We start from the raw sequence: 25,578 nt of genomic DNA, 5'->3' as shown, positions 1-25,578 counted from the left end.
GTGTAGCTTTGCGCCTTTCCTGGAACTCACTTGGTAGTCCAGGCTGGCCTCGAACTCACAGAGATCCACCTGGCTCTGCCTCCCGAGTGCTGGGATTAAAGGCGTGCGCCACCACCGCCCGGCTGAGGCTGTCTTTTGGGAGAGCTAAAAGAGGTCTTTGCTAAGATAAACGTACTAATTTCTTTAAATCAGCGGTATATTCAAGGATCTAAATCAGGAGAGCGGCTTTTATACACCATTGTGATCAGAGATGCAAAATTCACTAGTGAAGCCGTAATTCTAGGTCTTGAAAGGACAAAGAACTCATACCCTTAACTTCTTGGAACATGTTGTAGTAAAGGCGGAAATAAAAGCCCCCTCCCCTCCACTTTTCAATGGAGCGACTTTTTCTGAGGGTGGGAGAACTACAAGGGAAAGTGAGAGTCATATTAATAAACAGAGAATAAATTATTTTTAAATCATGCTCCTCGCTCAGTCCTTTAGGAAGTCTTCCCGAGGTAAAGGGAAGGCAGCTTCGTCCCCTGCTGTGTCCGGACCCGCCCATGCTCTCCGGTGCGACCCCCCTGCCCACCAGGCTGACATCCGGGGCTCCAAGGTCAGCGCTTGCCGCCCTAAGCGGGGTGGGAATCGCTGCAGACAGAAGCGTTTGCTAAGCACCCCTGTAGACGGGACCGGCAGTCTCGCAATACTCCCCACCACTACGGCGAATCAATCCAAACACAGCCAGCGGCCCCACGCCTACAGACACACCTCTTCCGCATCTTTTAAGGCGGTCAGGGTCGCCTTGTTGCCTTCCGGTAGACCTAGAAAGAGAGGGCGGAAGAGGCGGGGCGAGCAGCCAGCCGCTTCCGCAGAGGGCTTTCCGGATCTTGAGCGGTGCGGGCGTCGGGGCGTGTGCCTCTGCGGCCGCTTGGGGGCGCTCCTCCAGGCCTCCGGCTCTGCGGAGCTGGTCTGTGCAGGGGGACAGCCAAAGGGTCGCTCGTCGCTGCACCATGGTCCACCTTAGTGAGTGCGCGGGGCGTCGGGGCGGGTGCGGGGAGCGGTGACCCGGGCTAGGAGCGGCCGCACTGCCTCAGAGTGGACTCTCCTCGCAGTCCGCTTTGTTTTCAGACAGGGTCTCACTGTGTGACGCTGGCTGGCCTAGAACGCACAGTGTGAAGCCGGGCTGGCTTCGAACTTAGCAAACTCATAGTTTGCCTCTGCCTCCCAAACGTGCTGTGATCAAAGGCGTGCTTCAGTTTTTACCATAAAATCCTCGTAGAAATCGTTTCGCAGATGAGGCAGCCTAAGGGTACGACAAGGTCACAACCTAGCAAGTGGCAGGTCCGTGTTGTGCATGTTTGGGGAGAAGGAGGTGTGTCCGGGATGGGGTGGTTAAGGGGCGAAGTTTCACAGATAAGTGAGTACCTAAGCCGCGTGGAACAGGTTGGAATTGAGAACACGGCAGTAGAAGGAGGAGTTGGTTTTTTGTTTTGTTTTTAATTTTCCGGAGCTGAGGACCGAACCCAGGGCCTTGTGCTTGCTAAGCAAGCACTCTATCACTGAGCTAAATCCCCAACCCTAGAAGGAGGAATTGTACCTTTACCTTATATGGCCTATTTTGTGCCTTCTGTTTTTGCGTTCTAACCAGTTATTTCTCTACAGCAACCTTTCTCTGCAAAGCGTACCGTGGGGGCCACCTAACCATCCGCCTTGCCTTGGGTGGTTGCACCAACCGGCCCTTTTACCGCATTGTGGCAGCTCACAACAAGTGCCCCAGGGACGGCCGCTTCGTGGAGCAGTTGGGCTCCTACGATCCACTGCCCAACAGTAACGGAGAAAAACTGGTTGCCCTCAACCTGGACCGGATCCGGCATTGGATTGGCTGTGGGGCTCAGCTCTCTAAGCCTATGGAGAAACTTCTGGGTAAACCATCTCTGAGCTTAGATAATTTAAGAGATTTTATACTGGGGTCAGCTCTAGGATAATGGACAAGACGAATGATTTTTCATTCCATGGAAGCTGCTCTGGACAGGAGGGGAAGGTGTAGTGATGTAATTGCCATTTTTTAAAAATCTGGAGGCCCCCTTTGTGGACTGCTTTAGAAGACTTCAAGTGACTGGGATTTTGTGAGGGAAAAAAAATGGAACTATTGTGTCTTTTTTAAATTTTTTTATTTTTTTTTTTTTTTTATTTTTACTTTTTTTAATGTGCATTGGTATTTTGCCTGCATGTCTGTGTGAGGGTGCTGAATCCCCTAGAAGTGAAGTTACAGACAGTTGTGAGCTGCCATGTGGGTGCTGGGAATTGAATCCGGGTCCTCTGGAAGAGCAGTCAGTGCTCTTAACCGCTGAGCCATCTCTCCAGCCCCGTGTCTTTTTTAAAGCAAGAACAGTGTCGGGAAGTAGACCGCGAGCTTGGCCTGGTTCTTGCCTGTGCTGTGGATCAGGTGTTGTATCTCAGTTCTGGGAAGCCTTGGCATGTGCAGTATTACAATGAAAACCCTGTTGTTTTTAGGTCTTTCTGGCTTTTACCCTCTGCACCCGATGATGATCACAAATGCTGAGAGACTTCGGAGGAAGAGAGCTCGCGAAGTTCTCTTAGCGTCCCAGAAAACAGAACCGGAGCCTGGAGAAAGAGAAGCAAGCTGACGTCAGTGCACACAGTTGTGGCTGCAAGGCCAAGGGCCTTCACAACTCTTGCGTAGAACTTTTTGTTGGGTTTAAGATCAATAAATGGGGCCTGGAGAGATGGCTCAGAGGTTGAGAGCACCGACTGCTCTTCCAGAGGTCCTGAGTTCAATTCCCAGCACCCACATGGTGGCTCACAACCATCTGTAATGAGATCTGGCACCCTCTTCTGTATACATAATAAGTAAATAAATCTTTAAAAAAAAAAAAATCAATAAATGGAGTTTTCCAAGTCCCAGTCTTCCAGCATAGCTTGAGCAGGGGTCAGACAGATTTGTTGTCTGCCCTTAGAGCTGGGTGTGAATACCTGCTAGGCTTCCTGCCTTACCTTGTGATTCAGTGGGTACAGGGAGGTTTGGCCTTCAGGATAGGCCCTGATCACATGGGCAACTTGACAGTCCGCTGCCTTTCAGTACTTCCCTGCTTCAGAGCCCTCAACCAGATGTGCTTGGCCCATTCAGATGCTTTCTTTAAGGTGGTGGCACACGCCTTTAATCCCAGCACTCAGGAGGCAGAGGCAGGCGGATCTTTGTGAGTTCCAGGCCAGCCTGGTCTACAGAGCGAGATCCAGGACAGGCTCCAAAGCCACACAGAGAAACTCTGTCTTGAAAAACAAAAACAAACAAACAAACAAAAGATAGGGTCTTGCTCTGTAGCCCTGGCTGGCGTGGAGCTTGTTACCGCAATAGCAGTATCCTGTATGTGATCTGTAGACCAGCCTGGCCTTGAACCTGCAGCCATCCTCTTGACCCTCTCTCCTGAGTGCTGGGATTACAGGTAGAGCTACTGTTGCCTGGTCCACATCTTTCCTTTACCACTTGGGATCCTCCCAAAGGTCAAGAAATTACCTTGTTTATTGTTTATGTTAGTGGAGATTTTTATTGTTTTCTTGACGTATGATCTCAGGTTTACAGAGATGGGTTATAAAAGTTGCTTTGGGACTTTACTACTCTACCTTTTTGTTTGTTTGTGTGTTGTTGTTTTGAGACAGAGTTTCTCTGTGCAACAGCCCAGGCTGTCCTAGAATTCACTCTGTAGACCAGGCCTCAAACTCAGAGAGATCTGCCTGCCTAATACTGGGATTAAAGGCATGCTCCACTGCCTTTTAAGAGAGTAGTTAGAAGGAAGCTGATCCAAAGCCCCTTCATATAGTCAACTCTGTACTGAGAAGTTGCTTGTGTATTACAAGTATCACAACACAACCGTAGGTCAGTTATATCCGTGTTTACAGATGAGGAGGGAGGCTGCACCTCAAGAGTGGGAAACTTTCATGTTAATTTGAGATTCAGACTCCATATGTCTACCTACAAAGCCTTCCTACATATATTGTTGCCTATGTGAGGGGAAAAGTAGTGATAAGAAGGCTTTTCCACAGTTAGTGATAGAGGCCTAGGAGATGGCTCAGGGGGAAAACCATGCAGTTCTGAGGTCCTGAGTTCAAATCCTTAGAACTCATGTAACAGGAAGTGGAAGAGTCTGCAATAGCAGTATCCTATAGGGACATGGGAGGGAGAGACAAAGGAATCTTCAGACACAGGCCAGCTGATGAGCACCTTGGAAAAACAACGGAGGACACCTTGTCCCAAATGAGGTCCAAAGTAAAGACTGATACCTAAGGTCTTCCTCTGGCCTCCACACATGTGATGTAGCATGCATACGCCAATGTGCACACATAGACACATCATACACAGAAGAAAATCAGTGATAGAGCTGTTGTGTTTAGGTAAGTGAGAGGCTGTATGAAATCAAATCTAACCCGCTTCACCAGAACAATAGGATTCTGCAGCTATAGGTATGAATTACACGGTGAGGAGACACTAGCCCACTCGAGCATGCGGCCCTGGCAGGCCTTCCCCTTCTCCCCAGTTCCTTCTATCTTGCTGAAAACCTTAGATTACATTTCTAAAGTTATCGACCAAGGTCCATTCCTTTATTTGGCCACTTCCTCCTCCTGAGGCTGACTACCAAGGTCCAGCTATCAAAGTATCAAAGTACAGCCATCGAAAGTCCCCTTTGGTTCACCTAATTAACATGGCCAGTCAAAATATGCCAGGGCCTTCTAATCCATTCTAACACGGACCTCCCCTTTTTCTCTTCTTAAAAATCATACCTGAAAGGTCATTTGCTGGTATTTTCTGCCTGAGTCAGAAAGCAGCCTCTTTAACTTTTCTTCCCCATTTAATAAAGGATCTCTGTGTAAACAGGTGTTTGGGTGTGGTTTGTGCCTGATCCAGGGTCTGAGAGGGAGCCCCCACTGTGCAGCGGTGGGTGTCTCCTTCACGTTTGTTTTGCATATGCTGGATAATGTAGTAACATTTTAGAGTAACGCTAAGGTATCCGGAAGGTTCAAAGGTCTGCTAATGCTCTGGCTTGTCTTATCTGGGTTCTGAAGTTGAGGCTCTCCAAGGTGGCTGCTGGTTTTCCTTCACTGGGCATGAGGGGACTTTGAGAGTAGATAGACAGGGACTGACAGTTGGCGTTGATTTCTAGATCGAGGAGAGGAACAGCTGAGAAGACACTGCAATGTTTAAAATGAGAGGTTGAGTCTATATGTCCACTGAAAGTGAGAGGTGACTGGAGCAGGCGAGTGGGATTAATTCTGTGCGGTCGAATATGTATGATCCTGGGATAAAAGGTATTCTTAAAAGCTGTGTTGTGTGCATTTTGTTCAACACAGGCTTTTCCCGCAGAGATTGAGGGATTCATCCCAGATGTCATTTCAGCCTGTAGTTGTACCGCTTTGAGAACCATCTTTAAAAATACACACACACGTTACTTTAATCTTTGAGTTGAGCATATTAAGTTTCTCAGCGCTAATACCTGACCACTTGTATTACATTTACTTATTTTCTGTGATGTGTCGTGTGGCGGTCAGAAGACAACTTGATGGGTCCTGGAGGTCGTCAGGTGTGGCTGAGCATCCTCGCCCGCCCGAGTAACCGCTTTTTATCGGGACACTGTTAAATACTTTCATGTGTCATTGCGTGAGCTTCTGTGCAAGAAACCTGGGGGTGGGGGTGGGGTGGGGGGCAGATTTCGGGGTAGGAAGGAGTGCGGGCGTGGCGAGCCGCGGCTCCACTCCAGGAGACGCCGCAGTCCGCACGTTGAGGGCCGTATTTTACTTCGCGGGCGAGAGCGAGTCCGTTTTGCGGCTGCCGGAAAGCGCGGCTGGCCCCGCCCCCTTGCGCCTCCTGTGACGCAGGCGCCCAAGGCTGTTTGGGCGGGAAAAAGCGGCTGACGGGCGGAGCGGCCGACGGGCGCAGGTTCTCGGCGTTAGCGGAGCAGCCTCTTCCCCGACATGGGGCTGCTGGAGCTGTGCGAGCAGGTGTTCGGCACCGCCGACCTCTACCGGGTGCTGGGCGTGCGGCGCGAGGCTTCCGACGGCGAGGTCCGACGCGGTTACCACAAGGTGTCCCTGCAAGTGCACCCGGACCGTGTAGACCCGGACCAGAAAGAGGATGCCACCCGCCGCTTCCAGGTATGTGGGCCGGTGTTCGGGCGGCCACCCGGACTTCTCCGGCTCTTGCGGCCACCCCACCCCCGGGGCAGCGCACTGCGGATCCCCGGCCTGGCATTTTTAAGCATTTCTAGCCCCACGGTGTCAGCGGGAGGTTCAGGGTGACTTTTGGATGCTCTTTGCCTGCAGATCTTGGGGAGAGTCTATGCGGTTCTGAGTGACAAGGAGCAGAGAGCAGTGTACGATGAGCAGGGGACAGTGGACGAGGACACTGCTGGCCTCAACCAAGACCGGGACTGGGATGCGTATTGGAGGTTACTTTTTAAAAAGGTAAAAAGGGCTTTAGTGGCTTTGACTAATTCCCGTCGTCCAGTCCACAAGTAAAATTCTCGAAGTTAAAGCGATCTTCTTTGTTATTAGATATCGCTAGAGGACATTCAGGCTTTTGAAAACACATACAAAGGCTCTGAAGAAGAGCTAGCCGATGTTAAGCAGGCCTACCTGGACTTCAAGGGCGACATGGATCAGATCATGGAGTCTGTGCTTTGTGTGCAATACACCGACGAGCCCCGGATAAGAAACATCATTCAACAAGCTATCGATGCCAAAGAGGTCCCGTCCTACAATGCCTTCGTCAAAGAGTCTAAGCAAAAGATGAACGCAAGGAAGAGGAGGGTAAGTCTGAATGCTGTTCGTGACATAATCTCAGTTGCTTCAGAAAAGGGATCTTGGAGTATTTACTGCTGAAATACAGGCTGCTTCACCTGCAGCACTCCTCCAACTAGATAGTCTTGTCAGATCATGAAGAAACCCTGGTGTGTGTGTGTGTGTGTGTGTGTGTGTGTGTGTGTGTGTGTGTGTGTTTGCGTTTGCTTTTGGTATGTTGTGCTGAAAATAGTTACTTTATGGATTGTGTGAAATCAACCCGAAAGTGACTCTGAAACACTCTTCACATGGGCAGTCCTTGTATCCTTGCTGAGGCTTTCCTGGGGAGACGTATGTGGTGAACAGGGAGAAGATGGCAGGGTTGTAAAAAGAGTGTAGAGTGCTAAAGCGTGGTGGTCCTGGTACTTGAGCACTGAGGAGGCTAATGAAGAGATTGCCGTTTCTGAGCTCAGGCTGCTGGTGTGTGGATCACTGCCAGATTGGTTGTCTAGTATGTGGTAGGTCCCAAATTAAGTCTCCAAAACTGCTCAGAAGAGGGGGGAGAAAGCACAGATGTATTTTTAAAATTCTGTAAATGCATAACATTATTAAAAATTTTAAACTGAGGGGCTGGAGAAATAGCTCTGAGGGCATGTACTGCTCCTACAGAGAAGTTCAATTCCAGCACCAAGGTCGGGTGGCTCACTGTCACTTCAGTTCCCAGGGAGTTGACATCTAGCCTCTGACCACTGAGTGGTCTCTCCAGACCACACCTGCTTCTTCGTTCTCTCTGTTTGTTAAAGCACATTGAGGTGAGTCTTTCTGCCCCCATTCTGAGGAACACTTGATTGCTGAGTATTGAGGATTGGGACTTGTAATTCTTGATACCCCTATCGAGCCAGAGTTGGTAGGATGGTAGCATGGGAATTCAGGGTAGCAAAGGTCTGTGTCCAAATGCTCTTTGGAAAGGTTACCTTGGACTGCTATTAAAGCAGCAGTTGCTCCATCTTGGCTCTCACGATGAGAGTTCTCTGGAGAGCAGGCAGTTTAAGATTTTAGATGTCTGGTGGGCACTCGAGTCGTCTTTTGTGTGGCTCCAGTGGATGGGCAAAGAGCTGGAGCTTTGGGATACATGAAATTGCAGAGAAAAACTGACCTTTGTGTATGGGGTGAGTTTAGGGCCTGTTTTACTGAGATAAGAGACTCATGTCTGTTGCTCTGAGGGAAGAAGTGAGATGCTATCAAAGTCATTTTGTTGCATGGCTGCATCTGCTGAGAGTCATGCCCACTGCTTGTTAATCATTTCAGTCATTTTCTCAGGTAAAACTGAGAACAGCTGTATTCGAACGTGTGATTTTAGTTGGAGAAACTTAAGAGTTTGAGGGAAAATGACAGTTTGAAAGCTGTCTAACCAGTGAGAGGGGATTAAGGGGTGCTCAATTTCAAGAGGTGAGGATAAAACAAAACTTGTTTTTGTTCTGGAATAACAAGATCCTAATTTCTTATTATTCCCAGTATTAATGAAATTCTTTGCTAATTAGAACATTTTTCAAGGAGTTAGGGCCTCGTATTATCACTGTTGCTGCCTTTAGGTGTTCTTGTGGTATTTTGGCAAATTTTGTTAAGTGAAGGCAGCTTTCAAGTCAGGTAAAGAAAGACTAAAACTGAATTTGCTAATGTTTTTTCTCACTACTCAGAAAACATTTTTGAATGTGTGTGTGTGTGTGTGTGTGTGTGTGTGTGTGTGTGTGTGTGTGTGTGTGTGTTGGTGTGTGATGAGTGTGAGTGCCCACAGAGGCCAAGAAGAGGCTGTTGATTTCCAGGAGTTGGAGTGGCAGGCCACCTGATATGGGTGCTGGGCATGTTGAAGAGCAAGAAGTGCTGCTCACCACGGAGACAGCTGTCCAGCTCCCGAGAAAGCCTTTGAACCACTGCAGTTCACGAGGCTGCCACCAGTGCTGTGTACACAATGGGGTTTCCGATGAAGATCTTGAGGTGTCTGATAGCTGGCATCTCTTTTGAAGCTGTCCCTGGCTATGTGACCCCCCAGACCACCTAGTAGGTTGTTTTGCTTTGTGTCACTGTGTGGTTTGATGCCAGAGTACTTGGGCTCTCTAGCAAGTATAACTGGGGATAAAACAGCTGGATCAGAGCAGTGGTTGCCACCTTCTAATGAAAACCACGTGTAATTTTACTCATGTATCTCCAGCTCTAGAAGGGGTCTTAACATTTTCTTTAAGGGAAAAAAGGTGTATTTCCGTTATTTCTTGGTTGCCATGGAATCTGATGAAAGTTTCTGTTCAGGCTCAGGAAGAGGCTAAAGAGGCAGAGTTGAGCAGGAAGGAGCTGGGGCTGCAGGAGGGAGTGGAGAACCTGAAAGCCCTCATCCAGGTAAACGCGGCAGGCTCCTCAAGCTCCCCTCACAGCCCTCACGGTCCCTTACTGTGTGTGTATACTCTTGGGAGCGTATTCCGATTTTTTTTTTTTCTTTTAAGGCACAATTACCCGTAACTTAAACCATGTGAACAATTAAGTAATTTCCCCTCCACATTGTACAGCTGTCACCACTGGTCTGGAGTATTGTTACACTCCAGAGGGAGCCCATACCCATCATTAATCCCTGGTGTGTTTCTTCGACTCCAGCCCCTCCTAACCGTGAAATGCTTTGTCTCAGTGGACAGTCTTATGTTTTGAAAGCTGTGTTTTAACTTCTCAAACAGAGCAGACAAAAGGATCGGCAAAAGGAAATGGACAATTTTCTGGCTCAGATGGAAGCAAAATACTGCAAACCTTCCAAAGGGAAAAGAACGGCATCCAAGAAGGAAAAGAAATAATGGAGATTTTCTCTTCACGGGTCCTTATGTGTCAGTGGTGCCATGGTAAACAAGGGGAAGGCAGGTGTTAGCCTAACCTTTGAGAGAAGTTTGTTCTGCTTAAAATATGTGGATCACCTAAGCCAGGCAAGATTCATCAACTTGATCTTAGTGTTTCCTAGAATTCACCTGACATTGTGTGAGGGCTTCACATGAAGGGTGTAGTGGTGATGGTTGGGAGGGTGGATTTGACAACATTTGCTTCAATGGGTATTCTGCCTAGGGAGTTGATGCTCTACCTATGGAGAACACCCTCAGAACACTTGGTGATCAGCTTCTTAATAATCCTAGAGATTCTCTTTTCCTGGCCTACTGTTACGTTTTGTCTTCTGTCCTTGTGGTAGAAGTGGGTGTTCATATTACTGCAGACTACTTTGTAAGATTGTATATGACTAAATAAAGAAAAACTTGAAAGGTCTGGTGGATTATTAAATGACCCATTTATCTAGAAAAGTACAATGTTTATATAAGTAAGAAAGTCAGCATTACGACAGACAGGCTGGCTTCTGCAGCAGAGACAATGTCATAGCGCTGTCTTTGCAGGGCTCAGGGTTAGGCATTTCACTGGGCTTGTCTGTACTTTTCATCTGTAAGAGTGAGATCCAAACTCATTAATTTGTATGTATTAAGTACAGCAGGGTTTTTTTTTTTTTTTTTAAGTGTTTCAATCTTTTGTTTTTTGTTGTTGTTGTTTTCCCCTGAGACAGGGTTTCTCTGTGTGGCCTTGGCTGTCCTGGAACTCACAGAGATCACTGCTTGTCACTGCCTGGCTTGTTGCTTGTTCGCTGTGTCTTGCTGTGTAGCTCTGGCTCGCCTGGGATTTGCTACGTAGACTTGTACTCAGGTTTTTGTAAAGATGAGTACTAGCTTTGAGGGAACACACACATAAAAGGGTGAGGAACTCAACTGAGTGGCCTGAGGGATACTGAGTCACAGCTGCTTAGGAAGGCCACCTGTGTAGACGTGATGTTAGAGTGTACTCGCTGTATGGATTCGTGAGAACAGTTTTCATTTATACCCTGGGTTGGCAGGTATTCACTACAGTATGTGGCGTCTTTGTAGTGATTGTTCAAGTCCTGAATGTAGACTAATGCAGGAGCGAGCCTCTTTTCCTACTGAGCGTTATCATCTACGGTGGATACATTACACATTCTTTGTGATCACAAGCACGTTAGAACTATTTAATTGAATTAAACTATAATTCATTGTGGGATATCTGAAGCATCTTATCGAATTGATGGCATAAGAACTTGGAATAATTTAAGTCACAGTCGATAGACAACCATTTGCATTTAGCCACTCTGAAAACAAGTAACGTCAAAGTGGTGTGCTAGCTAAGGCAACAGTCAGTGCCATTTTACTAAGACAGACTCGAGCCGGGTTAACACCATTGCTGCATTTCTAGTGTTCTGGAGAAGCTTGTGGTGTAACTAGAGGAACATGAAGTTCTCTAGTTCAGTGCTCTTTGAATGGAGAGCTGGCTCAGTGGTCAAGTACTTGTATCATAAGCACGAAGACTGAGTTTGGATCCCCACCACAGACAAAAAACCCTGTTGTGCATGAATGAGGAGCTCCATGTTCAGCAAGAGAACCTGTCTTAAAAAATGAGATGGAGAAAAGGAAAGACAACCAGCGACATCTGGCTTCCACATGCATGCACACACAAAGACCTTGATGTGAAGCAGGCATGTAAGGCTGTCCTAGGAGAAAGAAACTGATTTCTTTACACCAGTGCTGATTATCTGTAGTTAGCTTTTTTATTTTATTCTGCCTTTTAAAAAGAAAGATTGGCTGGCCAGGTGGCTCAGTAGGTAAATGCCCCTCCCCTGAGACCCTTGGGTTCGGCCTGACTCCTGCAAGCTGTCCTCTGACCACGTGTATGCCCACACACATGCATACACAAAAATAATTGAAATGTAATAAGGAACTTAAAGTTTAGGAATGACATTTATTTGACGAGTATCTCAGATTTTTGGCAGCACTTTCTTCTAAAAATATGTTAGAATAGTGCAGTTCTCCAGAAATTAATATAAGCAGAAATATTCTGAAGCCAGTGATCTGAATCATCTGTGTGTATGTAATCTCACTGAGTTGTACAAGAATCGAACTGGTGATTGGTTACAGACAACAGAGCAGTGATTTGGGGTGGTTCTTCATCGTCACATCTTTGGGTACAATCTTTACTTCCCAGTGGAACAGCTGGAAGAAGACAGGAACTGGACACAGAACAGTTGCCCACGCAGTCTTTGGCAGATGCTCTCTAGTGTTGCTCGGACAGTTGTACCAAGATAGCTTTGAAGATGGCCCAAGCTTTGCTTCGTTGGGGGCCTGAGCACTGGTGCACGAAACCTTCCATGTGTTTGCAGTCTGCTGCAGCCTTGCGGATTCTCACTTGCCCTGTGGTCACTGCCTGGTTCTAGAGATGGGGCCACCTCTACATTGAGGTTTTGTAGACCCATGTGACTGAGGACCTGTCAGACACAGAAGTGCACAAAATAACATTAAAAAATAGTTTATATTTGGTAATCAACAATTAAGTTCATATCTGAGGAACTTTTGCATAAATTACTAGAGGACTTTAAATTTGAAGACTGTCTAAGTACTGAGAAGTACACATTCACCGAGGCACTTTTAAAAGCCATGTTTGAATAGTTTACGCTACTGAAGAAACAACTCATCTAAGAAGTGAAAGCAAGTGGGTTTGCTGACATACCTTTCAGTGCTTTGGAAGCAGATGCAGGAGGATTCTAAGATCAAGGCCAGCCTGGTCTGCATAGTAAATTCAGGACTATCAGGGTAAATAGAGACTCTTGTCTCAAAGCAAAACCAAGCTGTAGCCTAGTTTTGCTTGGGAGCCTACTCATTAAAAAAACTAAGATGCACATTTCAGTTAACATCTGACTAAAAGTGTAGCTGATGGAGTAGCAAGATTGGAGGCTTTAAAAAAAAGATGTATTTTTACTTATGTGTATGTTTGTGCCTGTGAGTGTATGCCACATATGTGTAAGTACCCGTAGGGGCCAGAAGAGGGAGTCTGATCTCTCAGATCTGGTGGTTGTGAGTTGTCTGACATGGATGCTGGGAACCTTGGGTTTGCTGGAAGAACAGCAAATAATCTTAACCACTGAGCCATTTTTCCAGTCCCCCAAATTTTTGTTTTTTAAAAAAGTAATTTACCGGGCCGGGCGGTGGTGGCGCACGCCTTTAATCCCAGCACTCGGGAGGCAGAGCCAGGCGGATCTCTGTGAGTTCGAGGCCAGCCTGGGCTACCAAGTGAGTCCCAGGAAAGGCGCAAAGCTACACGGAGAAACCCTGTCTCGAAAAACCAAAAAAAAAAAAAAAAAAAAAAAAGTAATTTACCTTAAAGATAATTTACTTGGTATTTTAAAAAAAAAGGCAGGCCGGGCGGTGGTGGCGCACGCCTTTAATCCCAGCACTCGGGAGGCAGAGCCAGGCGGATCTCTGTGAGTTCGAGGCCAGCCTGGTCTCCAAAGCGAGTACCAGGAAAGGCGCAAAGCTACACAGAGAAACCCTGTCTCGAAAAACCAAAAAAAAAAAAAAAAAAGGCAGAAATCTAGAACTTTTTGGCTTTGAGCAATTGGCCATTCTTTTATAGCCATCTTCCAAAATGATGCTAATACGATTTACATAGACGAGGGATAGGTAAATGTAGACAAGTCTGCAGGAAAGGAGACCATGTAGGACTAAAGAGAGACAAAAGCATGAACTGCAGCCCACCTGTACCTGCAGACCCCCTGCCAGGGCGGGCCTGGTGAGGATACTCAGAGGCACACGAGTTTCGGTACTGTGTGTCTGGCTAAAAGAAAAGAAAAGAAAAGATATCTTAGGATGCAGCTTCTCCCAGAGATCCTTGCTGGAGGCTTACAGACTGCATGAGCTGTTTTTCTACTGCTCTGATAAACTCCATGACCAGGGCAACTTACAGAAGGAAGGGTTTAGTGTCCATCAAGGCAGGGAAGCAGGAAGCATGGCGGCAGGAAGAGCTGCAGAGTCCACATCTTGAATTTTCAAGCAGGAAGCAGATCTAACTAGCAATGGTAGGAGTCTTTAAACTCTCCCACACATCCTCGATAGCATACTTCCTCCAGCCAGCCATACCTCCTAAACTTCCCAGACAGCACCACTGTGAGGGACCAAGTTATCAGATGCCCTACACTATGGGGAACGTCTCACTCAAACACACAGGAAAACCTTGACATTAACAATGAAAGACTGTCATCTGCCAACTTGGGGGCACTATGTTCAATTCCAAGAAGAAAGTTCCAAAGTCAGATGCCCACAAAGAGATTTGCTAACTTGTAAGGATTGCATGTTCTATAACTTATATTAATATGACCTTAGCATTTACAAATAATCCATATGGTGTAATGTTACAATTAGATACAAAAGGCTGCTTTATTTTGCCTCCATTGTGTTGGGATTACAGGTTTGCAACATCATAGCTGGCCCAGCGAATGACATCTGATATTACAGCATGCCACTGAAATAGAATCCACGCTGTCGGTGAGAGGAAAGGACACCTATGATTTCACCATGTGATGAAACTTAACTTTCCATTTAGTTTTTAGCTTTATGAAACTCAAACATTTCAAAGTTATCTCAGTTGGCTGTAGTGGTGCATGTCTTTAATCCCAGCAATTAGGAGGCAGAAGTGGGTGGATCTCTCTGTGAGTTCGAGGCCAGCCTAGTTTACAGAGCGAGTTCCAGGACAGCCAAGGCCACCCAGAGAAACCCTGTCTCGAAAATAACAACAAAACACCAAAGGGACCTCAAGGGATTTCAAATGTAAAAACTAAAATGAAGCACCCTGCTGGTGTTCTTGTGTGAAGCCCTCTGTGAGAGCCTGAATTAGGAGGTAGGACTTTTTCCTGGTGAGGGTAGCACACTGTGGAGACCAGGGTTTAGCAGATTGCTTTGTGGACCACATGGTATCTACTGCAATGACTTAACACGCTGTTGAAAAGGTGAAACTAGCTACAGGCAAATGAGCTTGGTGGCTCTGCTTCAATAAAGCTTCATTTACAGAAACAGGCAGCAATCCCGCACAGTCCTGAACTGAGGGCCACTGACTCCTAGCCTTGATGAGAGTGCCAAGGGACAGAGTTCGAGTCCAAGGTTCCGCCTAAGGTTCGGAGCTCACACTCTTAATTATATCCAGTTGCTACTTCATCTTTTTTTATGATCGAAAATGGGGAAAATAATGCTAAGGTAAGCAATTTTTACTGTTACAAACTTATTTTTTAGAGAGATTTTGAAGTGTTCATATGTTGAGTTTTATTCCTAAGGCAACTAAAACTTACATTTTGAAAGGAAAGAACATAGTTATAGAACATAATCAAACATTATTTAATAAATGTTCTGAGTCTAATGAGACCAATTCAGAAGATGTTTTAGGTTTTCTGGGGTTCACACTGAATCATAAGAATCAGAACTACATTTCCTTTTTGGCCTTTCCTCTAAATTAAGCCTCATAAAATTTTGAGCTAAATAGTGCCCTTCAAAATTCATATCAACCTGGAACTTGTGAATGTGATTATTTTTGGAAAACCATTTCTTTGCATAAGTAATCAAGGTAAGAAGTCATATTGGATTAGACTGGACCATAAATTCAATGGCTGTTATCTCTTAATTTTTATTTTATTTGTAATAGGTATTTTGACTGTGTGTATGTATGCTTACCAGGAAGTTACAGATACTTGTGAGCTGCCATGTGGGTGCTGGGAATCGAACCTGGGGTCTCTGGAAGAACAGCCAGTGTTCTTAACCAATGGGCCATCTTTCCAGCTCCAACTGTTTTTTTTTTTAATTTGTTTTTATTTGTGTCTATGTGCAGTATGAGTGTGCATCCACATACTGTGCACATGCCAGAGTTTAATGGTGTGGTTCTCAGGAGCTGTCCACTTTGTTTTTGGCAACAGTGTCTCCCTGGGGTCTGGGGCTCATCTATTAGGCTAGGCTACATGCCCATGGAGCCCAAGCACTGTAGGCAGCCACAGAAGCTACACAGAGGCAGCAAAGGCTCTTCTCCAGAGCTTGCAGAGAGAGGTTCCAGCTTCTGTAATGAAAATAGTAAGTTTCTGTAGTTTTGGATGCCCACGTTGTCCTCTGTCATGGGAGCCTTTTGAAACATACAGGTATGAACTCCCACCACTGTTAGTAGAAGATGGTTCAAGGGTCAAGTTGGGATACATGAGCTACAAATGCCACCATTCTGAAAGCTGGTGCAGGACACCGAATTCCCAGGTAAGCACTAAACATGTGCCCAATCACATCCTTATGCTTTGCAAACCCTTTTGCCAAAGCAGATGAGGCAGGGCCATGCACTGACCTACAGGTGTGCAAGGTCCATACGTGGCCCAGTTGTCAGGCTTTCTTCAGATCCCTCCTTACGAGTAAAAGGGCCAGTAAGTGCACAGTGAGTGAGGAGGCAAGTGTCAGCATTTCAAACAGCCATGGGAGAGTGCCAACTCAGCTGGTACTCAGGCCCTCGGTGTGACAGCACTTCTCGGGGTACATTGCACGGGAGCGGTGGAGACAGTCAAGTTAGGCTGGCTGGATACGCACTGGAGTTGGTTGTGTTTGTTTATGCTCGGAGTAAGTTGCTGAAGATTTTAATTTACAAATAGGACGTTTTACTGCCAAAAGAAGGAGGACGGGGACCACTGGAGATTTTCAGGAGGCACACTTAGAATGCTATTTTTACCATTAGAACATCCAACTTTTTTCCTTAATCATGCCACCAGATAAAGTCCTAAGTTTGTCAAACTTATAGCCCGCCCCCCATCCTTTCCCCAGCTACCAAGGGCAAACAGGAGTTGGGTAGGTAGCTAGTCCCTGTAATTCCAGCACTTGGGAGCTGGGGACAGAAGGATTAGGAGTTCAAGAGCAGCATGAGCTATCTGAGATGCTGTGTTAACCCCTCCAAAACCGACAAACAGGAAGCACTTTACCAAGAATGACTGAGTTGTGTTGGGTCTGGAGAAGACAGGTAAAAGGAGCCTCTCTTGGGGCTGCTGGTTAGACTCATCCACCACTGCACTTCGAGCTCGGCTGGAGTCACCGTGGGGTTTCTGCAGAGGAGAAACAGCTAACAGTGTCGGGCGCCGCGCATGTTCCACATCAGCAGCTGAGGTACCTGCTGCCAACAGCTCCAACCCCACTTCACTCACCACCTGGGACCCGATTTCTTTTTGGCAGAGGAAGAGTGAACTAAGGCTGCTGTAAGCTCTACACAACTACCACTGCCCTCGAGATTTCAGGATACAGGCAGGAGGCTGTAGGAATGAGACTTACTGTTGGCCGCTGTGGCCCCACAGTGCTCAGATGCTCTACGTCAGCTGTTCCAATAGGTGGCAGCAGATTGTTCCGACCCAGGGACATTGGCGAGGAAGAAGAGAGCGTGTCTGCGGTCACTGGCCTGCATAGCCCACCAGCAAAACCAAGATGTAAAAGCAAAGTTGTAATAACACAAGCAAATCCATGAGCAGTGCAGTAAGCAGGCTTAAGTCTAATGTGCTCTGGGAGCTTTAAGCCATCTAGATTTTCAGAAAAGGAAGCAATTTTGGAAAGAGTTTTTTTTTTCTTTCTCCCTTAAATTTCATATATACAAATCTTCAGCAGAATCAACCGGATGATCTCACCCAGTATTTGAATTTCACTAAAACTTAAATAAAAAAATTGAATTGGCTTTAAACTCAGACAATCCATTGTGTGACTACTTAATTATTAGTTTCTAGGCATAGCTTCAATCTTATATTCAAACTCATTCTCTATTACTATTCCCATAACTATTGGTACTAGTTTTACCAGTTTCAGAAATTTAGCTTTTGAAACCTACACTCGGGATCCTCTGAGGATTTCTTCTGCAGGCCATGGCGTCCCGGCACGTGAGTGGCTTGTGCTGATGGGATGAAGGGTGCGTGGTGGGGGGTTGCGTCTCCTGGCGGACTGCACTGTATATGACAAAGATGACGTACTGAGCTCCAGGGCTCGGTTTGGCCAATTTCTGTTTGAAAGGACGGAACTGGAGCCAGGCCTCATAAGCAGCTTGTCATCAAGATCTCTAGTGGCCAAATCAGAAACCCACAATGAAAACCATAGTGTAAAAGAGGACAAGGCTCAGGGTAAAAAGCCTTAGCCTAAGACATTCAGGGAAGAACAGAGAAAGTGGCCTGCAGAGGCTATCTGGGAGTTGGGCATGAGAGGCTGTTTTTGAGATGGGGGCTTGTTAGCTAGCCTGGGCCAGGCTGGAATCTGAGATCCTCTGCCTGGCCTCTCAAGTGCTCGGATTATAGGTGTGTACCTGACAATGACCCGTTTCAATCCTAACTTACTAGAATGGGATCCACTTGCCCCACAGTCCCTTGTTCTGTTGTAGGGAGGCGAGGCTGACAGGCACTTAGTGCTTCCCATTCAGATCCTACATTATTCGAAGCACTTTCTGAGCTGAGGAAATGTCCTCAGGGTAGATCTGAGGCACCAGTGTGGCTCTCACTTTGATATTGAAATAGTAGCTAAGTTTTGGGGAATCTAATACCTTCTTCTGGGCTCCATGGACACTGCACACACATGGTACACACACATGTGGAAGCAAAACATTAATATATACTAATAAAAATAAGCCTTTAGCCAGGCAATGGTGGTGCACATCTTTAATCCCAGCACCTGGGAAGCAGAGCCAGGCGGATCTCTGTGAGTTTGAGGCCAGCCTGGTCTATAGAGCGAGATCCAGGACAGGCACCAAAAACTACACAGAAAAACCCCGACTCAAAAAACAAAACAAAACAAATAAGCCTTTAAAGTGCTGAGCTAATTGGAACCTTACAGGAGTACAGTTCAGTCCTGGAGGCCTTCAAGCTGGGGACAAGCCAAGGGTCCCTGCCTCATGCTGCCCAGGGTAAGAAGAACAGAACAGATCCCCGTATGCATAAACAACTGAGGGATGCAAGTCTCCCATAAGCCTTCAGACAAACGTCTAACGCTGCTCTTCAGATATGGCAGTGGGCTTGGTTCTGTTTGGTTTTTGTTTGTTTTACGAAGATACCAGGAAGTCTGCTGATTCTAAGACATCTAGGGACAAAATGGAGTGAAGAGTGAAAGAACTGAGCAGCCCGCCTCTGCCACTTGACTGCTCAGCCTGTCAGGCCTGGACTGTATCCAGGGCCTTGGTGTTTGGAGGATTTGGGAAGGAGAATGCCCAAGCTCTAGCCCCTGAGACTTAGAGATCTTTCTGGTCTTCCTAAGTAACCACTCACTCATGTCTTTTTTTTTTTTTTTTTAATTAAAAAGGCATGGACTTAGCAGGGCGTGGTGGTGCATGCCTTCAATTCCAGCACTTGGGAAGCAGAGGCAGGCAGATCTCTATGAGTTCAAGATCAGTCTGGTCTACAGAGCGAGTTCCAGGACAACCAGGGCTACACAGAGAAACCCTATCTTGAAAACTAGAAAAAGGGGGGTGGGGTGGACTTTAGCTCAGTGTTTTCTTCTGTCACCTCCTTTCCTGTCTGACTGTGAGTTCAACTACCATCCTTTACTAGGTGACCTTTAAGTCAGTCCCCAAACCTGATCGCTCCACATTTTCTGAAGGTGGTGCGTCACTGAAAACAGAACCCAAAAGAAACCCATTTTCCCCTAATCAAACTTCCTGAGCGTGGAACCTCAGAGCTGACTCTGATTCCTGTTGCTACAGTACCCCTAACCTCAGTCCTTCTTCCTCTGTTTCTCACATTCTACTCAAGCTCTCCAGGGAATGAAAAGCCGAGCTTCTTACAGGAGCTTGTCCATCAGAGAGAGGTTCCTTGGCTGTAGCGGCATCCCATGAACCAAGAGGCCATTCACATTTGGCTGGTGACCACTTGCTTGACAGAAACTCATCTATGTGTCAAAAGTAGACATCGGTTGGTGAAGACACCTGCTCCATTTGCTATGTTCGCAATGTTAGTGTCTCCAGGGAGGTTATTTTTATACACCCCCACCCCAGCCTTGTGCCTTCACTTTTAGAAGCTGGCCAGTAGCCCGCAAAGTGCACTGTCAAGAGAACAGGGCTATTTTCTTTGTTCTGTATTTCTTTTTTTTTTTTTTTTTAAAGATTTATTTATTTATTATGCATACAATGTTCTGTCTGCATGTATTTTTGCAGGCCAGAAGAGGGCACCAGATCTCATTACAGATGGTTGTGAGCCACCATGTGGTTGCTGGGAATTGAACTCAGGAACTCTGGAAGAGCAGTCCGTGTTCCTAACCTCTGAGCCATCTCTCCAGCCCTGTTCTGTATTTCTAAGTGACAGCTGATCCACACAGATGGAAATCAATGGCCACTCTCATAGGGGAGGGGGAAGCATTGCTTACAAGAAAAAAGAAGACCGAAATAGTAAAGTCATGAGCAGATTTTGGAACAGTAGAAAAAGTAAGTGCAAAGAACTGATCTTTTTCATCAGCACACGATCCTGACCTCTGCACACTCATCTTTCACTAGCCTAGAGTGCTGGTTGTTCTTCTTCTTCTTTTTTTTTTTTAAAGGACTGCCATTTCTTTCTTTTTTTAAAAAAGATTTATTTTATGTGCATTGGTGTTTTGCCTGAATGTATGTCTATGCAAGAGTGTTAGAGCCTCAGAACTGGAGTTATAGACAGTTGTGAGCTGCCATGTGATGCTAGGAATTGAACCCAGGTCCTCTGGAAGAGTAGTCAGTGCTCTTAACCCCTGAGCCATCTCTCCAGCTCCAGAGCACTGGTTCTCGATCATTCATTGCTCTTTATTTTTTTATTTTTTATTTAAATTTTTTATGACAGTGTCTTTGTATTGCCCAGGCTGGCCTTGGAATGGGGGGCTCAAGTCATCTTCCTGTGCCAGTCTTCTGAGTAGCTGGAATGAGGGTGCATCTCTCCCTAAGTCCCACTGAATAACTTAAATTCCAAAGGCCTTATAAAGAGTTAATCCTAGTTCTAATATTACCAACTTGAGCTAGCCATCGTTCGGTGCTCTTTAATTATCTCTTTTGCCATAGAATACTTTTCTTCCTCTTTCTGGAAGAGGTGGCATATACCTGTAATCCCAGCACTTGAGAAGCTGCGGCAGGGGGATTATGAGTTCAAGGCTGGCCTGGGCTATACAGTGAGTTTGAGGCCAGCCTGGGCTATACAGTGAAACCAGCTCTTAACATAACAATATGACTATGTTGTTATGAACCTTGCCAGAAATAATACAACCAAAGCAAACACCCGAGCAAGTTTCCTCTGCAAAAGCAGTCCTGGGTTCTCACGATCTGTCTGGGGCTTACCGGATTTGAGGTGATGGACAGCACCTTGGACTGCGGCATTCGAGGTAAGACCAAAGGATGCTGTTCGTTCAGCACACAGGGACTTCCGGAATCCAGTCTGGTAATTTCAACGTTACTCTCATCATCTGAGCAAAGGAACAGGATCCATTATCCAGAGCTATCTTCTGTTGACAGTACTGAGACACTCTCCCTGACAGCTAGCAGGCTCTAGAAAGGCTTCGCTCACTTCTGCAGCTCAGCGGCACGCACCGGCAGTTACAAGCCCTCAGGCTGAGAGCTCAGTTTAAAGTGGTTTCCCGGCTGATGACGGCTGGTGGTGCCAAGCAGAAGGAAAAGCAAAGATCTATGACAGAACCTTTGGAATTGATGGAAATGTTTTACATCAGTGCTGCCCAGTGTGGTGGCCACAGAGATGACACCATGGGACACTTAAAATGTGGCTACTGTGACTGTGGAACACGGGATTTTTAAAGTTAAAGAGCCACACGTTGCTAGTGACTACTGTAGAACTCCAGAACCTTCAGGTCATCAATCCTGACCTCAGTGCCCATAAACCTGTGGGTCTCGACCCCTTGGTGGTCTAACAACCCTTTCACAGGGGTCCCATATCAGATATCCTGCATTCAGACAGTTACATTACGATTCATAACAGTAGCAAAACTAGTTATGAAATAGCAACGACAATAACTTTATGGTTGGGGGTCAGCACAACCTGAGGACTGAAGCACTGCCGTGGACAATGCACTGAAACTAGAAACCACTAGAAATCATATTTTCTACACGGAGATCCAGCCCCTGAAAAGGAGCAAGTGGAACAGCACTGTCAGCTCTGGAACAGACAGACACTGAATGTAAAGCTAAGATTTTTCTTAAAGAACCTGAAACTATGAGTAAGTGCAAAATATAAAAAGAAGCAATTTTTTAAAAGAACACAATAAATCTACAAAAGCCTCTAAACTGAAATTGAAGCTTTGTCAGAAAGTTAAAGAAAGGTGAACTAGGAGGGAAATCTGGGGCTGCAGAGACGCTCAGAAGTTAGGAACGCTGGCTGTTCTCTATGAGGACCAGAGTTTGGATCTAGCACCCACATCAGGCAGCTTACAGCCATCTGAAACCACAGCTCTAAGGGTTCCCATAGCCTCCTTGGGCCTCTTTGGCACCAGCTCACACATGTACACACACACACACACACACACACACACACACCACGAATAAAAATAAATCTAAAGGGAAAATCTGCCAGGCAGTGGTGGCACACCCCTTTAATCCCAACCCTGGGGAGGCAGAGGCAGGAGGATCTCTGTGAGTTCAAGGCCAGCCTGGCCAGCCTGGCCAGCCTGGTCTACAGAGCAAGTTCCAGGACAGCCAGGGCTACACAGAGAAACCCTGCCTCAAAAAAACCATAAAAGGATGTTTTTTTTTCTGTATACAAATTATAACTTAATTTTTTAAAAATGCACAAAACATCCTTTTATACACCCAAAAAATGAAAGCCTGAAGAACAGCACTGACAAGATTCAGCACAGGAACCTGTGTCTAGGCAGTAGGAATACAGACTCACCATCGCTTTGGATAATTGTTGTCTAGTGAACAGTGACCAATCTACCATTCTTTGGTAAGCACAGAGAAAGCTTTACATATGAATGACATGAAATATGCAAGATTGTTTGAAGCACTATTGTCGTAACTGCCAAATTACATTTTAGTCCACAGGGAACTGGGATTAAAAGTTTTGTATTATTTATCTATGTGTGTGTGTGTGTGTACATGTGCTGTGATGTGCATACGGAGGTCAGAGGACACCTTGACAGCTTGCTCCTCCACCAACTGGTTCGGGGGATCGAACTCAGCTGGTCAGGCTTGGCAGCAAGCTCCTTTACCCTTTAAGCCTCAGCAGCAGAATTTTTGAGCTCTTTACCATTAAGCACAACTGAAAATGAACTGGAGGATAAATCATGTTTCTCAATGAAACCAACATGAACTCTTGTAGTCTTCATAGTCTCTAAATCATTTCCATTACCATCATCCGGTTTACTGTCTAATTCAGAGATCGTACACTCACTTTTCAGAAACAATTAGCTGCGAAGCTTGTTTCCCCATTGGCAAATGAGGGTTAAAATCATGATAATAATTTAAAGCTAAGTATTTTCTTCCTAGTTTTGATTTCAAAAACCATCTTGATTTAGAATGAAAATGATCGCAAGTGTAAGGAGTGTAGCCTCTGAGAGCGCAGTTAGTTCTGTGCCTCTTTTGCACTGATGGCCCAAGGTGCACCATGTGAGGACTGCAGAGTGTAAGTTCTGTGCACAGCCAATGCTGAGGCTCCTGGGAGGAGGAGGCTCTTTTTATACATCTGCATTTGTGAAAGACAGGAATACTGGGGACATTCTCAGTTTAAAGCCTAACAGGATGTCACATGACTAAATTGCAGGTTGGCTTCTATGCTGGTTAGTTTTTCATCAACACAAACTAGAGTCACCTGGCAAGAGGGCACTCGGTTGAGGGACTGCCTCCATCTGACTGGCCTATTGACACAACTGTGCGGCATTTTCTTGACTAATGCCTGGAGGTGACACGGTGGATGGTGTCACCACCAGGCAGGTGATCCTGGGGTGTATCAGAAAGCAGGTTAAGCTGGGCGGTGGTGGCACACGCCTTTAATCCCAGCCCTTGGGTGGCAGAGGCAGGTGGATCTCTGAGTTTGAGGCCAGCCTGGGCTACAGAGTGAGTTCCAGGACAGCCAGGGCTACACAGAGAAACCCTGTCTCGAAAAAACCAAACGAACCAACCAACCAAACAAACAAACAAACAAACAAAAAACAGGTTAAGAGTGCTGGCTGCTCTTCTAAAGGACCCAGGTTTGATTCCCATCACCCACATGATAGTTCACAACTGTCTGTAACTGCAGTCTCAGGGTCCACACCACACCTTCCTGGACCCTGTAGGCACTGCACACACATGAAGCACACACACACACATGCAGACAAATACTTGTACACATAAAATAAAAATCATCTTTAAAAAAAGGAAAGAAAGGATAATCAGAGGATGCCAGGTCCCCTGGAACTGGAGTTACAGATGGTTGTAAGTCACCACGTGTGTGCTGGGAGTCAAACCCAGGTCCTCTGCAAGAACAAGTCCTCTTAACTACTGAGTGTCTCTTCAGCCCTATATTTAACATTTGTTCTAGCTTCAAATCCTCATAAAAATAACCCACCTCATTGTATTTAATTAATTAATTGAGGTTTTTAGAAACAGGGTTTTATGTAGCCAAGGCTGACCTTCAATTCCTCATCCTCCTGTCTCCACCAAGTGCTAAGATTATAAGTGCACACCACTACAAGCTCACCAGTTGATTTTTGTTTTTTTAATTGTGTGTCTAGGAGGGGGTGGGGAATCGAGAATGAGCATGTGCTGGCAGGCATGCATGTGCTGGCAGGCACGAATGTGCCAAGGCTTATGTGTAGAGGTCAGAGAGCATCTTTAAGGAATCAGCTCTTTCTTGCCACCTCATAGGATTGGGGGATCGAACCAAGGTCATCAGGCTTGCATGCAATCATCTTCACCTGCTGAGCTCTCTCACTGGCCTGACCAGGTCATTTTAACGTAGCGTGTCAGCCCTGTTCTCTTGGGTTTCAGAAGGGAATACATACAGACAACAGCAAACACAGCGAAGGCTGGGCAACTGGAACCTCACAACAGCTGAGAGAGTGCACACACGTGAAGTCACATGAGACCAATGGGGGGAGATGCCACTGACATTGGCATAGTTTATCACATGACCTACCAATGCTATGCAAATATATACCCAGTGTTCATGGTCCCCCAAAAGACACATGAAGATGTTCCTAACAGCACTCTATGCAGAAAACATAAACTACTCAGTCATCATGAGTAGAAATAATGAATACTATACAGCAACAAAAAGAAAAATGTTATAAGCAAACATCACAATTTAACATTCATGTTGGAAAAAAAACATGCAGAAGGGTATAAAAGGTACTAATCTATTCTTATAATGTTTTTGAGACAAGGTCTCACTTTGTATCCCCAGCTGGCCTGAACTCACAGAGATCCTTCTGTCTCTACCTCCCAACCACTGAGAGTAAAGGTGTACACCACCATACCTGGCTTGGGAAAGCCACAATACGTTGGCTTTCAAGACAACGGATACTAGTAATAAAAGAGTAAATCCTGGAGATATAAACTAACGAGACGTGCTTTGCAATTACCTAAGTCGGTTTCCAAGATCAAAACCTCAGAGATACGGGACAAGAAAGTACAACTCACAATGAAGAAGGCAAAGTAAGCAAAGCCAAAGTCAGGAACAGGTTCCAAGTTATTCTATTGGTCAGGATCTCACTATGTAGCCCAGGTTGGTCTTGAACTTAGAATCCTTCTACCTCAGCCTAGAGTGTTGGCATTACAGGCGTGTGATTAAATACCCATCATTACTCTACTTTTTCACAACACTAAATGGGGGCACGGAAGTATAAAGATCATACAGATAATACTTTGAGTTCACAATGGCTGAGATTAAAAAATACAGTGAATAAACTTAGTAGTATACTTAACATCACAGAAGAGATTGGTTAATATGAAGGCACAACAACATAGATTATCTATACTAAAATA

At 45.9% G+C, this 25,578-nt stretch overlaps 3 protein-coding genes across 9 annotated transcripts in view; 2 read left to right on the top strand and 1 right to left on the bottom strand.

Annotated features, from left to right (window-relative positions):
* Positions 1-877: 877 nt before the first annotated feature.
* On the top strand, positions 878-4,874 carry Mrps16 (mitochondrial ribosomal protein S16). Its single transcript, XM_052734342.1, has 3 exons — positions 878-1,005; positions 1,645-1,905; positions 2,497-4,874. Exons 1-3 carry the CDS (start codon positions 993-995, stop codon positions 2,628-2,630), a joined length of 408 nt encoding a protein of 135 aa, XP_052590302.1. The 5' UTR covers positions 878-992; the 3' UTR covers positions 2,631-4,874.
* A 1,002-nt stretch (positions 4,875-5,876) lies between these two features.
* On the top strand, positions 5,877-10,062 carry Dnajc9 (DnaJ heat shock protein family (Hsp40) member C9). Its single transcript, XM_052733497.1, has 5 exons — positions 5,877-6,147; positions 6,316-6,456; positions 6,547-6,801; positions 9,076-9,162; positions 9,492-10,062. The coding sequence occupies exons 1-5, from the start codon at positions 5,968-5,970 to the stop codon at positions 9,603-9,605; spliced, it is 777 nt and encodes a 258-aa protein (XP_052589457.1). The 5' UTR covers positions 5,877-5,967; the 3' UTR covers positions 9,606-10,062.
* Positions 10,063-11,572: 1,510 nt separating this feature from the next.
* Positions 11,573-25,578, bottom strand: part of Fam149b1 (family with sequence similarity 149 member B1) — a 40,508-nt gene continuing 26,502 nt past the window's right edge. For 2 of the 7 annotated variants that reach the window (XM_052733489.1, XM_052733488.1), the window contains 6 exons: positions 20,944-21,068; positions 19,435-19,538; positions 17,503-17,727; positions 16,959-17,082; positions 16,616-16,735; positions 11,573-12,115 (listed from right to left, as the gene is read on the bottom strand). In XM_052733489.1, coding sequence (XP_052589449.1) covers positions 11,825-12,115; positions 16,616-16,735; positions 16,959-17,082; positions 17,503-17,727; positions 19,435-19,538; positions 20,944-21,068 — 989 coding nt within the window. In that variant the 3' untranslated portion in view covers positions 11,573-11,824. Of the gene's footprint in view, positions 12,116-13,382; positions 13,462-16,615; positions 16,736-16,958; positions 17,083-17,502; positions 17,728-19,434; positions 19,539-20,943; positions 21,069-25,578 lie in introns of all 7 variants that reach the window. The other 5 variants (XM_052733495.1, XM_052733494.1, XM_052733490.1 and 2 more) reach the window with 4 other exon arrangements.

This window comes from Peromyscus californicus, unplaced genomic scaffold (assembly GCF_007827085.1).
Source record: "Peromyscus californicus insignis strain IS unplaced genomic scaffold, ASM782708v3 Scaffold_12__1_contigs__length_115047231, whole genome shotgun sequence".
NCBI lineage: Eukaryota > Metazoa > Chordata > Mammalia > Rodentia > Cricetidae > Peromyscus > Peromyscus californicus.
This window is presented reverse-complemented; position numbering and strand designations above follow the sequence as displayed.

Coding starts and splice junctions, on each gene's coding strand:
- Mrps16 (XM_052734342.1), top strand. Junction 1,906..2,496: donor GCCTATGGAGAAACTTCTGG/GTAAACCATCTC, acceptor TGTTGTTTTTAG/GTCTTTCTGGCTTTTACCCT.
- Dnajc9 (XM_052733497.1), top strand. CDS start 5,968: ATGGGGCTGCTGGAGCTGTGCGAGCAGGTGTTCGGCACCGCCGACCTC. Junction 6,457..6,546: donor GGAGGTTACTTTTTAAAAAG/GTAAAAAGGGCT, acceptor CTTTGTTATTAG/ATATCGCTAGAGGACATTCA. Junction 6,802..9,075: donor TGAACGCAAGGAAGAGGAGG/GTAAGTCTGAAT, acceptor GTTTCTGTTCAG/GCTCAGGAAGAGGCTAAAGA.